The sequence below is a fragment of the Danio rerio genome, chromosome 13, assembly GCF_049306965.1.
Source record: "Danio rerio strain Tuebingen ecotype United States chromosome 13, GRCz12tu, whole genome shotgun sequence".
Lineage (NCBI taxonomy): Eukaryota > Metazoa > Chordata > Actinopteri > Cypriniformes > Danionidae > Danio > Danio rerio.
Genome location: NC_133188.1, coordinates 50,634,108 through 50,650,959, shown reverse-complemented (window position 1 = coordinate 50,650,959; position 16,852 = coordinate 50,634,108). Strand labels below are relative to the sequence as shown.

The following is a 16,852-nucleotide window of genomic DNA, read 5'->3' as shown; positions in this document are numbered from 1 at the left end:
TGAGTTTTTTTTCTGCTGGTTACTGGCACCCATTGACTTCCATAGTAAAAACAGGATATGGAAATCAAGGGATGCCAGCAACCAGCATTCGTCTAAATATATTTAGTGTTTGACAGAAGATAAAAAACTTAACCATGTTTTTTTATTATTATTATTAAAAATATTTAAGGCTTTGATCAACCAAAAATAGAAATGACTTCATTTACTCTCAGTCATGTGGTTTAAAAATTTATGAGTTTCTTTCTGCTGGTTGCTGGTCCTCATTGACTTCCACTGTAAGAAAAGGATACTATGGAAGTCAACAGGTGCCACCAGTTCTTCTTAAAAATATCTTCTTTAGTGTTCAAACTCAACCAATTATTTGGGACAATTTAAATTTTCGGGTGAACTATTCCTTTTTAAAAAGGCAGTTATAGCGAGACGACAAAAGAACCAAGGATTAAAATATGTAAAGTTTATTCATAGACTAATTTCGAGAGGATCACGTGCTTATGATTTATCACGTCCGGTCTCGCATTTGCTAATCGCTATCTTCCAATCATATGAGCCCTAAGCTACTATAAAGAGCCACAGTTTTCAGTTCACTTTATCTTCGTTTGGAAGAAACCCCCCCTCCTCCCCTATTCTCCTCCTTTACCTCTGATTGGGCGGCACGGCGGCCCAGTGATTAGCACTGTGAGCCCCACAGCAAGAACACTGCCAGCCCTGGTTCCACAGGACCGGTGGGTGTTTCTGTGAGGAGTTTGTATGTTCTCCCCGTGTCCGCGTGGGTTTTCCAGTTTCCTCCCACCATCCAAAGACATTCAACATACATAACAATCAAGCTTTGTCTAATCCCTTGTGTTCCCTTAGCTACCGCAGCAGGGGAGTTCTGAGATCCACCGAGCTCAGGCTCCCCTCTCGGTCTGCCAACGGGAGGAAGCTCGAGGACCCCTTGAGCTCGGGGCTCTCTCCCGGGACAGCATGCCAAACAAGCTTTTATAAATCATCAGCTAAGTGTGAACTCTTGAAACAAGGCTTTATTCAACCAAACATAGAAATCACTTCATTTAGGCCCCGTTTACACTAGTGAGTTTAAACAGCGTTTTAAATCAAAAACGATCCGCGTCCACACTTGCGTTTTACCTAGCGCCCATATCTTCGTCCACACTACGCCACCAAAAACGTATATCACGTGACCATTCTCGCACTCTGGGCATGCGCGTTCTAGTATAAACAGAACGCATGCGTCTCGCTCGGCATTTGGTTATTGTTAGTCAACAAACACTGTTCAAACATTAAACGCGATGGCAAAGAAAGCAAGAGAGGTGTTTTTGTGGACAGACGACGAGGTTGAGTTGTTACTAAACGTAACAAATGAATAACTGCACAATGGCGCCTAAAACAGATAATAGTCCAAACAACGCTCCCATTTCTGTGTCCATGTTGTTGTTTACAGTACCGTCTTCCGGTAGCATTAAAGCCATGTGTTATAGTCATGTGATAGAGGCTTGACCAATAAGGGAAGGATACGCAATGACACAAAAGCCCCAATCAGGTAGCGAATCTCAGCAGTCCCGCCTCCGTTTTCAGATGTCTCCGTTTTTGCTCATCCACACTGAGACGGAGCAGCAGCGTCTCAGAATGAAAACGGCCTCTCGCACCCGAGAACTCCGGCGTAGTGTGGATGAATAGCATAACCGTAGCAAAACTTACGCATTTTAAAATGAAAACGCATTAGTGTAAACCGGGCCTTAATCTCCGTCATGTGGTTTAAACATTTAGGAGTATTTTTCTGCTATAGTTGCTGGCACCCATTGACTTCCATTGTAGTTTTTCCTGCTATGGATGTCAATGGGTGCCATCAATATTAAAAATATACAAAGCTTTATTTAACCAAAAATAAAAAATTACTTTATTTACACTCCGTCGTGTGGTTTAAACATATAGGAGTTTCTTTCTGCTTGTTGTTGGCACCCCACTGACTTGGTAAAAAAAAACAAAAACAAAAAGGATACTATGGAAGTCAATGGGTGCCGGCAACCAGCATTCATCAAGATGTATTCTTTTGTGTTTAACAGAAGAGAGAATTTCAAACATGGTTTTCCAGCACAATAAAATTTTGGGGCGAACAATCCCTTTTAAAGGAGCTCAATTATCGAGACAAGAACCAAAGATTATAAATATACAAGGCTTTAATAAACCAAAAATAGAATTCACTTCATTTACTCTCCGTCATGTGGTTTAAACATTTAGGAGTTTCTTTCTGCTATAGTTGCTGGCACCCATTGACTTCCATTGTAGTTTTTCCTGCTATGGATGTCAATGGGTGCCATGAAGATTAAAAATAGACAAGGCTTTATTCAACTAAAAATTAAAAATTACTTCATTTACTGTCAGTCGTGTGGTTTAAACATTTAGGAGTTTCTTTCTGCTAGTTTCTGGCACCCATTGACTTTCATAGCAGGAACAACTACAATGGAAGTTAATGGGTGCCAGCAACAAGCATCCTTTAAACTATCTTCTTTTGTGTTTGACAGAAGATAGAAACTCAAGACGTTTTTTTTTTGGCACAATAATCATTTTGGGGTGAACTATCCCTTTAAAAAAAAAAAAAAAAAAAAAAAAAAAAAAAAAAAAAACTCAAATATATTGAGAAAAGAACCAAAGATTAAAAATAATCAAGGCTTTATTAAATAAAATAAAAAAAATAAAAAAAATTGTATTGACTTCCTTTTACTCTCAGTTATGTGGTTTAAACATCTAGGAGTTTCTTTCTGCTGGTTGCTGGCACTCATTGACTTCCATAGCAGGAACAACTACAATGGAAGTCAATGGGTGCCATCAACCAGCATTCTGCAAAATATGTTGTGTTTGACAGAAGATAGAAACTCAAACATGCTTTTTTTGGCACAATATTCATTTTTGGGTGAACTGTCCCTTTAAAAATAGCTCAATTATATAGAGAAAAGAACCAAAGATTAAAAATATACATAGGCTTTATTCAACCATTTAAATATTTACATTAAGACAAACAGCAATGCTTCATTTCATTGATAAAACATTTATAAAATCTTATAAAACAGCATTTACAAAACCTTGAGAGGCTGTTTGACCTCCTTCAAGTCTTTTCTTTTGGCATACAGGATTGTATTTTCTTTTCTTTTTTTTTTCTCCTTCTCTCACTCTGTGCGGTGACCACACACGTGGCCAAAATTCACTTCACATTCTGGAAGATAAAATATTCACATGTTTAAAAGTCTTTTAAATCGATTAAGAACCCAACAGGTAGTTTTTTTTTTAAAGTTCTTGTAACATTGCTTTTTTTTCCTCTTATGTGGCGCTCAGAGGCGACGGATGCTCCTCTTGCTTCGAGCGGAGCCGGCAACCAGTGTTTTTTGTGTGGAGGAAAAACTCCGGATGGTGTTTCGGCACGGAGTGGAGTCATGGAAAGCAGATTGACACAATGTGCAAAACTCAAAGGCGCAGCTGATGCGTGTGCAAACGGCCCTCTGCATTACTGCATCAAAGCGTGCCGGAGAACTGCAGCGGGAGCAGCGCCGCAGGGATTCATGCTGTTTCAGAGACTGTGCTGCCTATGAGAGAGAGGGAGAGGGAGAGAGTTAAGTTTGTTGCCATGTCAGCATTTCTCGCTATATCATGACAAAAAATAAATAAATTAAATAATAATGAAAACTTTTCTATAAATTAAACTTCTATATTTAAAAACAATAATTCATTTTTTTTTATAATCTCTCTATATTTCTATAACTATTGAAAATATTTTAACAAAAAAGTACAATCAGAAGCAATAAATAATCTATAAGAATATATAAAATAACAACAACAATGACAGAAATCTAACAGTTTAAGGTTTACTTTTGATGATCCTACAATCCTGGAAGGATTTAAAGTCTCTCCAGGTAAAAATCAATGTCTGTCAATCATCTTAAAACTACAAGTGTACATGTTTAACAGTTTCGTTTGTTGCAGCAGCGTGCGCAGCGCATATGGAGGGCAAACGCCTGCACATTGCTTCTGCCTTTCACAACGATCTGTTGCACAGATCAATCTATCTCTGTCTATTCTATCTAGTTACCCATCCATCTATCTATAAATACATTCTTTACACTTTTCATCTGAACCAAGGCCTGCGGCAACGTCATCCTGTGCTGTTTCCTTAACTTGAAAGTCTTTATTTTACAATTACAAAGATCCCGAAGAACTTTCCTAAAGTCATTCATGTCTTTTCAGGTACACTCGGTCAAAAGACAAATCGCGTGTGATATCATGTCATTTTGTTTTTGATTGTCGGGATGATGTAGGCCTACATAGATTTACAATATAGTTATAATGATTTTTTTACATGATCAAACTAGAGTGCAACTAACTAAACAAAACTTAAATCAACAGTCTTTTAAATTTGGTTTTGTAGTTCGGGCCCAAATAAATATGTTGCCAATTTGAACCATTTAAGTTCATTTGATTAAATATATAAAAATCTTTGGATATTATCTATGCATTTGAGTAAAATCGCTGCTTTTTAACTGTCTTTCAATGTGTTTTAGGTCATTATTAACACAGTCACTTTGAGTGTGAGCAGCAAAAATACACCCAGCACCGAAACCATCGCAGCACTGCTGCTTCATTGCTTCTGTGTGCTGTATGAAAGCTTTAATCTGTTAACATGGACGCCAAAAAACACGTGCTGCTCACGCTTGCGGTGTGAAACAGGCTTTAGTTTACCAAAATAACCTTGACAGAGTATATACGGGCCTCAGAGTAAAAATTCAATACATTTTAAGACCTTATAACCACTTTTGAACCAGAAACACTGGCGAGATTTTAAAATGCATTAATATTTAGTAAATATACTGTAAGAAATTAATCCAAAACTATTATTCATATATTGAATAAAAATCTATTAAATCTAGCCAACTCAGGAGGTTGATGCCTGTGGAACTGCAGAAATAATGGTGTTGCCTTGATTACTGCAGTAAACAAAGCAGCATGATGTCCAATCTAGCAGGATTTTACTGATTTTAAAACCTCACAGCATCCTGATAGTTGCAGGTTTAATTCATGCAAGCTTTAGCATAGAATCATAAATTGCATAATCAAAAATCATATAAATGAATACCTTGCATAATAGCTTTAAAGGGCCTTAAATATCTCTATATTAATTTATCATCTTTAAATTCTTTTTAGGACTCTGCAGACACCCTGCTTGATACAGGGCATCTACAAAGTTTACCAAGTTAAAACCTATTTAATACCAACTTGCATGCCATTTATAAAGGAAAATATCCATGCAATGGAAATAAGAACATATCAATCTTGCAAGACTTTCCTTCAGGGAGATTATTTAGCTTGATTTATGGTAAAACTCACTAAAACTTGATTCACTATTTCTGAAAACAAAAGCAATATTTAATTTACTTGTCTAAAATAATTGCTTCATGACTTAAAATTGAGATATTTAGACTAGAAACCAAACAAAACAATAACTTTCAGTGTATAAATGTACAAAAACACTAGTTGTTAGCAACTTGAAACACAAACAAGTAAAATAATGTTGCCAGATAATTTTTCTTAACCCACTGGCAGATTATTTACCTTGTTTTAAGGTAAAGCTCACTTAGATTTGACTTAATATTAGTACAAAACATTTATTGTACTGGTCTTAAAAATGCTTCTTGACCTGATTTAGCTATTTGGACTAGAAACCCCCCAAAAAAACCTTAAGTAAAGTGTTTTGCAGTGTATAAATGTAATAAATAAGATAACCAGTACTTTGGTAGTAACTGAAAATACAAACTGTGTAAAGGCACCATAAGGTGTTTGGTTTAGTTTGTGTTCCCCTTACCTCTACATACTGTTGAAACCGGCTTGATTTAGTCGCATTTTGCGCTCCACCCATCTGGCATGGCGGCTTCTTAACAGCCTTGTGAGCGGGTGGAGAGGAAACGGTCTGCATGCAGGAGAACACCACCCTGTCCAAGGTGAAGTCTCGAGATAAAGATCCCATAGACCGGCCCGAGTCCTGAAACCAAGAGACAAACACCATCAGAACTCAAACAGCTAAACCACAATGATGAAGGACGATCCGGAAACAACGAAAAGGAGCTAAATGGATGTTTTGAGCTACAAATATCCAGGAATATCTGACCAATCTCTAATAATTAACACACTTCTAGATTCCCATTGTTGCACATTTCTACTGTGTGATTGGTTCTTAGATCCTTATAAAGTAAAAAAAAAAAAAAAGTCCAGAGCTTATTGTTATTTGACAAATTTGATCAGGATTTGAGATAATTTATCAGACCAGCCCACATAGTGTTTAATTCTTGACGACTTTATAGGTGTTTTATAGGTGATTAATTTACAAATATTACATTTCATGTTAGTCTGACAACTACAGAAAGGTTTATTAGCCTTAAAAAGTAGTAATAATAATAATAATAATAATAATAATTAGATTTTATTGTTATAAAAACATTTGCTAATGAGATTTTAAAAGCTGCTATTATATTTTATTAAGCCTTCATTTAATTTGTTAAAAGCATTAATTTTCTCTCAAAGTATTTACACACAATACCACATATTTGGGATTATTACACTTGCTATAGTAACCTTTTTTTTTAGCGTGGTTAATATCATGATAATACCCTATACCAGTGTTTCTCAAGCACATTCCTGGAAGACCATCAGCACTGCATGTTTTGGATGTCTCCTTTGTCTGTCACACTCATTACAGGCCTTTTCAGGCCCTGTTTACACTAGTGAGTTTGTTTTAAATGTTTTAGAATGAAAACGATCCGCGTCCACACTAGCGTCTCACCCAGCAGACGCTTGTGCTCAAATCGAAACATTAGCCTGACCTCTCATTTTAAGACCAACTGGTTATACAAACACACACACGTTAAAATGTATACATTTAATGACTGTTTCACCCCCCCAAAAATATATTAGTATATGCAACAGAAGCTACTCTAACAGGTTTAAGGCTGATTTATACTTCTGCGTCAAACACCGGCGTATGCTACGGCGCTGACGCATAGCCCATCGCCGTGGCCATCACTGACGTGCACCTCTCAAAAATTGTAACTACACGTCGCAACAACGCGTAGCGCAAGCTCTGTGATTGGTCGGCTTGCTAGCGCCGACGAGTCTGGGCGGGACCGAGAGCCGCGCGAATGGCGCGAGCGATTGTTTACAAGTGTGGAGTCCCGTGAAGGAGCTCCGGATGGAAAGTTTTGTTCTGTGTTTACCTCATGGTTAAAGTTGTTGTACGTCCGCCGGTTCCTGCCTCAAAATGAGCGAGTTTGAGTCACTTGTACATCCAGGAAGTGTTCAGAATAGCAAAACAGAAGCGAAGAAACTCGACACAGAGGAACATTTACACCTCACTGCCCACTAGCGTTTCGGAAGTGTTAATGCAGACCAACGGAGACAGCGCGCAGAAGTATAAATGCACAGCCACGCGCGTTGCCTGCGCCGTGAGTTGCGCCGGTCACTTGACGCAGAAGTATAAACCAGGCTTTAGAATGAGTGGAGGATGAGTAAGATGACAGAATTTTCTTTTTTTTTGGGTGAACTATCCCTTCAGCAAGTGTCACAGAAGTGAATCAATGTGTGGGTTACGTTCATCCATTCTTACCCTGCGTGTTTTTTCTGCTTTTTTCCAGCGCTGAAGAGCCAACTGATCCTGACAAATTATTTTCCTCCACGTCCGGCTTACTTTCGTACAGCTGTAATAGATCATAAACAAATAAATAAATAAACAGGTGTGATTTGCTTCATTCACAGGAAAATACATATCATACAGGAGTTGTAGTCAAAATTATTTGCCTTGCTGTAAATTTCTCTTTTTCTAAAATTTCATTAATGATGTTTAACAGAGCAAAGAATTTTTCACAGTATTTCCTATAATATTTTTCCTTCTGGAGAAAGTCTGATTTGTTTTATTTTAGCTAGAATAAAAGACATTTTAAATTTTTTTAAAAACCATTTTAAAAGGTCAATATAGCCACAGTGGCAGGTGATCAAAAAAAGTTAATGTCAAGCCCCGCTTGTATTACATGAATGCAATCTCGACTTGTAATACTACGCTCACGACATTTGTCATCACAATACAACAGAGGTAGTTGGAAGAAACTTCACTTAACAGACCCCACACAGACTCTTCCATACCCTCACTGCACACCATCAATATGTAGCATGCACTGCACAACCAATCCATACTTGAAACAATACTGTCTAGTACAACAACTATGTGGACACCCATTCATTGCACATATCAGTTTATTTTTCTTTTGGAAGTATGCTGTTGTATTTTGCACTGTCGTTGTATTTATACTGTCATTTTATTTGCACTGTAATTGTATTTGCACTATTGTACTGTCTAGAGCAGGGGTGTCAAACTCAATTCCTGGAGGGCCGAAGCCCTGCACAGTTTAGTTCCAACCCTGCTCCAACACACTTACCTGTAGGTTTCAAACAAGCCTGAAGGACTTAATTAGTTTGATCAGGTGTGTTTAATTAGGGTTTAAAACTAAACTGTGCAGAGCTGCGGCCCTTTTGGAACTGAGTTTGACACCTGTGATCTAGAGCCAGCACCTAAGCTTTTCACTTATCATAGCACACGCTATGTGACAATAAAAGTGATTTAATTTGAAGATCTGTGTAAAAGGCCTGCTACCACAGCTGGAAAAAAATCCTAGATGAAACACTTGCTTAATTACCTTAACTTGCCCAATTACCGTAGTTAAGCCTTTAAATATCACTTTAAGCGGACTACTAGCATCTTAAAAAATATCTAGTCAAATATCATAGATATATACATTAAATGCCGCCATTTTGAAACAGGGTAGCGCTCCTTTGAAATGAATGCGAGACCAAGGTACAGTGGAGGACTGTGGCCATCCAAAGCCAGAGATATACACATATACACATACATCTATGACCGGGAGTTTTCCTGGATGTTAGTATGCAATTTTTTCTTTTTAATTACGAAAATTTTCATTTTACATCACTTTTCTACATTGATGGATCAGTGATCGCACGGGCATTCCTGACAAAAAGCTTGTGTTTGTGTGTACAGAAATTTACCATCCACCCTCCCTGTTAAATTTGATCTAAACATGTCCTGAAACACAGCTCCTCTCCTGCTTTCACTTCTCATACTGAAGGAGGGAGCGATTCGTTTGTGAATTAACCTCCGTTTTGAACGACTCGTTCACTAGCCGACAATAATTCAAGTTTCTGGCAGCGCAGCATTTCGTTGTCATATTTCTTTGGCATTGCTTGCTGATTTTATTCAACAAAACTAGCATAAGATGAGTGTTTAGTGCGAGTTGGAGCTGCTTTGCCTTATGATGAATGCAGTAAGTGACTGTATTATCATCAATAACGTTACCTGATTAGCACAAAAGTTCAGAACATACAAAAACGTAAAAAACTAAACCTTACCTATGAAATGTTCTGCCTTTGTGCTTTGTTTTCCTTGTTTGCTTGTTACTACACCCGTAGACAGCGCTAAAGTCCCGCATTTTCACGTAATAACACTGTCTTGTCTAGTGCGGTTGAATGACACTTGTCCTGGGAGCACTGTACCAATATGGCGGCCTATTGACGCATGCTCAGGGTCCCTATGCGATATCTAGTGTATATATCTATGGTCAAATATTATGTACCGTCATCATATCAAAGATAAAATAAATCAGTTATTAGAAATGAGTTATTAAAACTATTATCTTTAGAAATGTGTTGAAAAAATATATAAAAATATAGAGGAAAAATATACAGGAGGGCTAATTATGACTTGAACTGTATTTTAATGTAATGCAATGTCAGCAATAGCAGTAAAAACATTTATACAAGAAAAATACAATAATATAAAAATGGAGCGTACCTTATCAAGTCACAATCTCCCAGCAGGCCCAAAATCCTGGCAAGAATGTGCCTCATGTCCTTCCTCATCAGCTTGCAGAGGATATCCACGAACTGCCGTCCCATTTTTCCACCAATCACATTATGCAACCCAAAATTCTCCGCCACTTTATCGACGACGGTCCAATCGTAGCTTCGGTTCTTCTTGTAGCTCCTCTGCAGCTCTCGGCAGGCCTCCTCCTGGAAGTTCAGCACAGGTAAACAGGGTCCAGAATGACACTCAACGTCCAAGGATTGAGAGGACACACAATTCTCTTCACTCCTCTCTAATGAGTCCAGTCCGTCCACGTCCACCTGGCTGTTATGGAGGGAAAGGTAACCGCTGTCTTCGGTCAGGCCGCTGCCACTGAAGATCACCTAATGAAAACAAAATAAATACATTCACTTTTATTGCCACATCAAAAATCCACATGTGTGCAGGATTAGCACTGCGTGATGATAAATCTTACATTAACATAACACTATCAACAGATGAAGTCAGAATTATTAGCCCCCCCCTTTGAATTTTATTTTATTTTTTAAATATTTCCCAAATGATGTTTAACAGAGCAAGAAAATTTTCACAGCATGTCTGATAATATTTTTTCTTCTAAAGAAAGTGTTTTGTTTTATTTCAGCGAGAATAAAATCAGTTTTTAATTTTTTAACAGCATTTTAAAAGGACAAAATTATTAGCCCCTTTAAGCTATTTTTTAGATATTCTACAGAACAAAACATCATTATACAACAACTTGCCTTGTTAACCTAATTAACCGAGTTAAGCCTTTAAATGTCACTTTAAGCTGTATAGAAGTGTCTTGAAAAATATCCAGTCAAATATTATTTACTGTCATCATGATGAAGATAAAATAAATCAGTTATTATTAGAAATAAGTTATTAAAACAATTATGTTTAGAAATGCGTTGGAAAAAAAAAATCTCTCCGTTAAACAGAACTTGAGAAAAAACAAAAACAAACAGGGGGTAATAATTCAGGAGGGCTAATAATTCTGACTTTAACCACATAGTAAATTTCTGCAAATTTATCAAATTAGTTTATATATACATAAACACAATTTACTCACTTCTAACCATTTATAACTTAAGGGCAAATATTTGATTTATTTATAATAAATTAATTAGTAAATAAATATATATTACACTCCAAAACCTAATTATAAATATATATATATATTTATAATTATATATTTATATCGAAATACATATCGTTATTGTTCAATGTGGAAAATAATGATCATTGATAATGATTGCATATCCACCAGTTATACTTTCAAAGTTGAAACTCACGATGCTGTATAACCATATCTGTAAATTAAATTCAATAAAGTTTATATATTTACATTTAGCAGACGCTTTTATCCAAAGCGACTTACAAATGAGGACAAGGAAGCAATTTACACAACTATAAGAGCAACAATGAATACACACACACACTGACCACATGCGAAAATAAATAAAACTCTTTTTTTACAATTTAAAATTATATAGTCAGAAACGCATTCATATTTAAACATTTCTAACTTGTACTTTCAAAATGTACTTTCATGATGCTGTCATTTATGTCTTCATCCATGTAATGGTATGTAATATTGCGCTCATAAAATTATGCAACTTGATACTATAAACAATATATTTTGTTACAGAATAAACAAAAGTACAATAAGAAAATATATACTTAATTTGTCCATACGATATATATAGTCAAATTGCACAGCTCTAGCTATGTTTAGGGTGCAGGCAAAATATGACGTGCATTCAAATTTAGTCTATACATAAATAGATGAATACGAAAGACACTGATATTGGTAGTTTATGAGGACCATCTAGTCTATAGGCTTAATGTATTTTATACATAAAAAAAAATCTATTATATGGCCTTACTCTACCAAAACCCAACCCTCACAGGAAACGGGTGGCATATTTTTGTATGTGAAAAGACTTTAAGTATGATTTAAGGCAGGGGTGTCAAACTCAATTCCTGAAGGGCCGAAGCCCTGCACAGTTTAGTTCCAACCCTGCTCCAACACACTTACCTGTAGGTTTCAAATAAGCCTGAAGGACTCAAATAGTTTGATCAGGTGTGTTTAATTAGGGTTGGAACTAAACTGTGCAGAGCTGCGGCCCTTTTGGAACTGAGTTTGACACCTGTGATTTAAGCCATGGGTAACCAAACTCGGTCCTAGTGTCCTGAAAAGTTTTGCTCCAACCCTCAAACACACCTGAACCAGCTAATCAATCTCTTACTAGTTATACTAGAAACTTCCTTGCAGGTGCGTTGAAACAAGTTGGAGCTAAAATCAGAAGGACACCGGCCCTCCAGAATCAAGTTTGGACACCCCTGATTTAAGCATTTTGAATTATGAAGACATGTCCTTGTAAACCAACTTGGAGGACAACAAAGACCAAAATTCCAGTCAAATTTTTTTAAACGCACTTCACTTGTTAACTATTCCCCCACCCACCCATTTTTTCTTCTCCGATGTACATCATTGATAGTTACGCAAGTGTTTAATACTGCAGTGTTTCTCAACCACGATCCTGGAGGACCACCGACACCCTGTTTTGGAGGTCTCATTTGTGTCACCCATTAACAGGTTTTTCAGTCTCTGCTAATGATCAGAATCAGGCATGTTTGGTTGTGGAGACATGGAAAATGTGCAGAGCTGGTGGGCCTTCAGGCACATGGTTGAGAAATACAGCACTACTGAACAGCCCTTTTATATTTTAGATATAAAAGATAGCTCTTTTATATTTTTATACCGTTTCATACAGCCATACACTCGATATCTGAAGTCCTTAACCCTTATATTTGCTATTGCATAACTTCTATTTATCCACAATTAAAATTCTGATTGTTATAATTTTTAAGGTCATGAGTGGTTGTGCAAGCATTTTAATGGATATTTGATGAATAAAATTAGAATTTGGAACATGTGAATGGGTTTAAATCAAGTGCTCTAAACCCTTGAGCACTTGGGAACTACTCGGTCGTGACATCACTATCGCATTGCATTATGGGAGATACAGGTGATAGAATGGACATATGAAGCCGACTCACTCCCTCAGTCAAAATTGAGGGTATGCCTATGCATGCTTCCCTTGTTCACTTGATAAAATGGAACACTTCAAAATGGTGACAGGACTCCCTCTAGGGAAAAAAATGGAGAAGTTCACAAGTGCATTTCTAAAAGTGGAGTGCAACGCAGCCTAGGTCATACCCATGTCATCATATAAATTCTGTCTTTTTACACCACCAAAACAAACACACACACAAATAGTGCAGAATATAAAGATTTAACACGCGTCCCACATGTACACACGGCTAAAAATGATTGTCGTTTCACCTCATCATCTGATGCCATATCCAGTGAATGTCTCTTGTTCTGGTAGTTTTCTTTATTATGGGGGCCTTTGCTTCGGCTCTCCAGAGGTGTGGAGACATTGGTGGCTGCGGGGGAGCGCAGGGGGAGGGCTCCTGTTTTTCGTGGCGAAACCTTATGGCCCTTCACCTCACCCAGGTCTGTTTCAGTCTTCTCCATGTGGCATAAAACCGTGGAATCCTCAGTGTAGTTTGGACACTTCATATTGAGGAGAATTTGGACACCAGCAAACTAGAAGAGAGTAATGAAATAAGACATGTTGATGCTAGTTGGATAAATGGTTAATTGTGCATACATTATTTTACAGCAAAGTACTGAAAATAAGAAATATGACCTTTAAGCGTGTTAGAAAAATGGTTACACATGCATATATAGGTCTATATATATATATATATATATATATATATATATATATATATATATATATATATATAGACACACATATACACATATATATATATATATATATATATATATATATATATATATATATATATAGATCATATATAAAGATCATCCTACTGCTCTTTTTGTTTTGTTAACACATCATTTTGCTCATTTTCAACATTTAAATAATTATAGACATTATTTGACACACTATTTAAAACATGTGGCTATAAAATAGCTATTAAATTACAAATTTTTTGGTGGTGCCAGTGGAAAATTTGGCAGGGCAAGTAAAAATCTGAACCATTGGCCCGATCGGACAAGTAGAAACAATTCTTAGCGTTGAACCTAGCGAGGAAAAAAATAATTTGACGTTAAAGAGTTTTAATTTTATTGTCATTTCAGCTTCTATTGCTATGTCATGGCAAAAAAAAAAAAAAAAAAAAACAGATTAAGTTTACCATATGTTATAAATACCGATTTTCTATAGTTATAAAAATATTCTAACAATTAAAAATCATCAACAGCAATAAATAAAAAAGGTAAAATAAATTAATAATAATAATCATAATAAGATAAAAAAAAATCTAAAACAGTTTAAGGTTTCCTTGTAATAAAAATTTTAAATGGATTCACATTTAAAAAATATTTCATTTAAAGTCTCTCCAGATAAAAATTGTTGTCTGATAACATTAAAAATGGGGCATTCCACAAGAATATTTGGTTTGGTTTCTGTTGAAATATAGAAAATTTGGGGGCTCTCCTCCTTTGAGTAAATGTTCATGTGTGAGTCTTGTGTCCAATGCAGCATCTTGTATAAGCAATCTCATCATGTCGTTACTTAAAAAATAAATTATATATTATATTTTCTTCCTATTTCTGGCTAAATTTCAAAAAGTTTATTATCCGGGCACTGATCCCATTCTGTTTGCCATCTGTTGGGAATATAGCCTTTTATTAGTCTGCATCTACAGATCAAATACATATGGTTAGATTTATACGTCATAATTTTACAACAAACTACAGATGATGAATATATGGTACTTAAGTGTTGGATAAATTGTTGAATCTGCATCTACAGGTCTATAAAAATCAAATATATATGGTTAGATTTGGTTATACATATGATATAGTGTGTTTAACCAATGGTTAAATCTGCATCTATAGGTCTATATAGATCAAATATATGTGGTTAAATCTGGTTATGTCATAATTTTACAGCAAACTACAGAATATGAGAAATATGATGTTTAAGTGTGCCAGGTAAATGGTTGAATCTGCATCTATTGGTCTATATAGATCAAATATATATAGTAAGATATAGTTATGTCAATTTTACAGCAAAGTACAGAAAATAAGAAATTGATAAATATGCATATACAAATTTTATTTTACAGCAAACTACATTTTAAAGAGTGTTGGATCAAAAAAAACTGGTTACACATTTTTACAGCATACAACTACTGAAAATAAACAATATAATGCCATTACAGCAAAACACAAGACAAGAGAAACCGATGAACAAATGTTTATTTCTGATACATTAATACATTACTGAAATAAATTAATATATTAATAAAGTACTATAACATTAAACATATAACAATAAAGGGCTTATTGTAATGTGTTATGGGTCTAATACATAATACACATTAAATGCATATTAAGAACTATATTACGTAATAAATGTTACTCAATCCACTTTTTTATGCTTAAAACCAAGCACATTAGCCTGACTTCTCATTTATAGCTACACCAGTTATACATGCATGTTAAAATACATACACATTACTGATTATAATGATGTGTTATGAGTCTAACACATAAACATAGTAAAATAATACATATTAAGAACTGTATTACGTAATAAATGTTAACTTACTCCACATTTTTATGCTCCAATCGGAGCACATTAGTTTGACCTCACATTTTAAGACATTGTGATTATATATGCATGTTAAAATATATACATATGCTTAATATTAAGTGTGCTTAAAAGTTAAAGAAGTGCAGTTTTTATTTGAACGCGATTTATGTGCGTTTTGCATTTTGCGCGCCTAATGCTTGCATTCCTGACGTGGCTACAACTCATGATGTACACTACTAAGGGCACATATTAGCTTTAGCATACTCTACAAAATATGTTTATACACATAAAATACGTTCTAGATAAAAAATAGTTGACTAATATTGAACAAAAACGCAATTCTACACCTAAAACTGAGCTTATAACTTAAAAGGGAAACGCAAACATGACAGAACATCTAGTATCTACTGATTTAAAAGCCTCTTAAAAGTCTTAATTTTAACGGAAATACGTGGATATGACAGGAAAACGTTATTATCTTACCTCTAAAAAGTTAAAATCAATATTTACGTCGTCCTCATATGTCCGTATAAACGCGCCCTTGTCGCTATTGCAGTGGTAGCTCAAGCATTTAAGCGGCAACACAATGGTTTGTGAGTTTGAGGAAAAAGCGCCACTGCTAATGGATTTGAATTTGGCGACAAATCGCGCCGACCAATCAGAGCGCTGCAAGATACCTTTAAAGGTCTCACGGCCAATGAACGCGTTTGGCGGAATACAGATGTGACGTCATGACGCAGATACAAGCGTAACGTCATCGCCCATAAAGAGCGCCACCCAATGAAAGAAGCGCTTCAGGGAAAAAAGCGCCCTTTTTGAAATAAATCGATAATGTGGACTTTAAATGTGCATTGTTTTTAGTTTAATCAAGCGTGTGTGTGTGTGTATAATGTGCATGTCACAGCCAAAACATACTGGTAATATTAGGGAATCATGGGTGTGTGTGTGCTTTTCAGGTTTTGAAGAGATAAAAACGTAGTTATGTAATAATTGTTAGTTATTTTCATCTTTACAATATTTTAATAACCCCTCATATTAAGCTTTGTTAACATCAGTTCACATGAACTAAATTAAAAACACTTCTACAGCAAATATAAATTTTAATTAAGTTATTAGCATCAACTAAATTAGTTTAAACATTTACTGACAGTATTAAAATCATTCATTTTCTTTTCGGCTAAGTCCCTTTATTAACCAAGGGTCACCACAGTGGAATGAACCGCCAGTATTAAAAGCAAAAGATGTATTTAAGATTGGATACTACACAGTAAAGTACCATGAAAACTAG

The 16,852-nt window shown here is 35.7% G+C and overlaps 1 protein-coding gene across 1 annotated transcript; it reads right to left on the bottom strand.

Moving 5' to 3' along the window:
* Nucleotides 1–2,992: 2,992 nt before the first annotated feature.
* fbxo5 (F-box protein 5) lies at nucleotides 2,993–16,218 on the bottom strand. Its single transcript, NM_001003869.1, is given in 6 exon segments — nucleotides 2,993–3,575; nucleotides 5,846–6,022; nucleotides 7,640–7,730; nucleotides 9,893–10,287; nucleotides 13,275–13,541; nucleotides 16,048–16,218. Coding segments are annotated over 5 exon segments (1,155 nt in total). The 5' UTR covers nucleotides 13,515–13,541; nucleotides 16,048–16,218; the 3' UTR covers nucleotides 2,993–3,323.
* Between the last annotated feature and the right edge of the window lie 634 nt (nucleotides 16,219–16,852).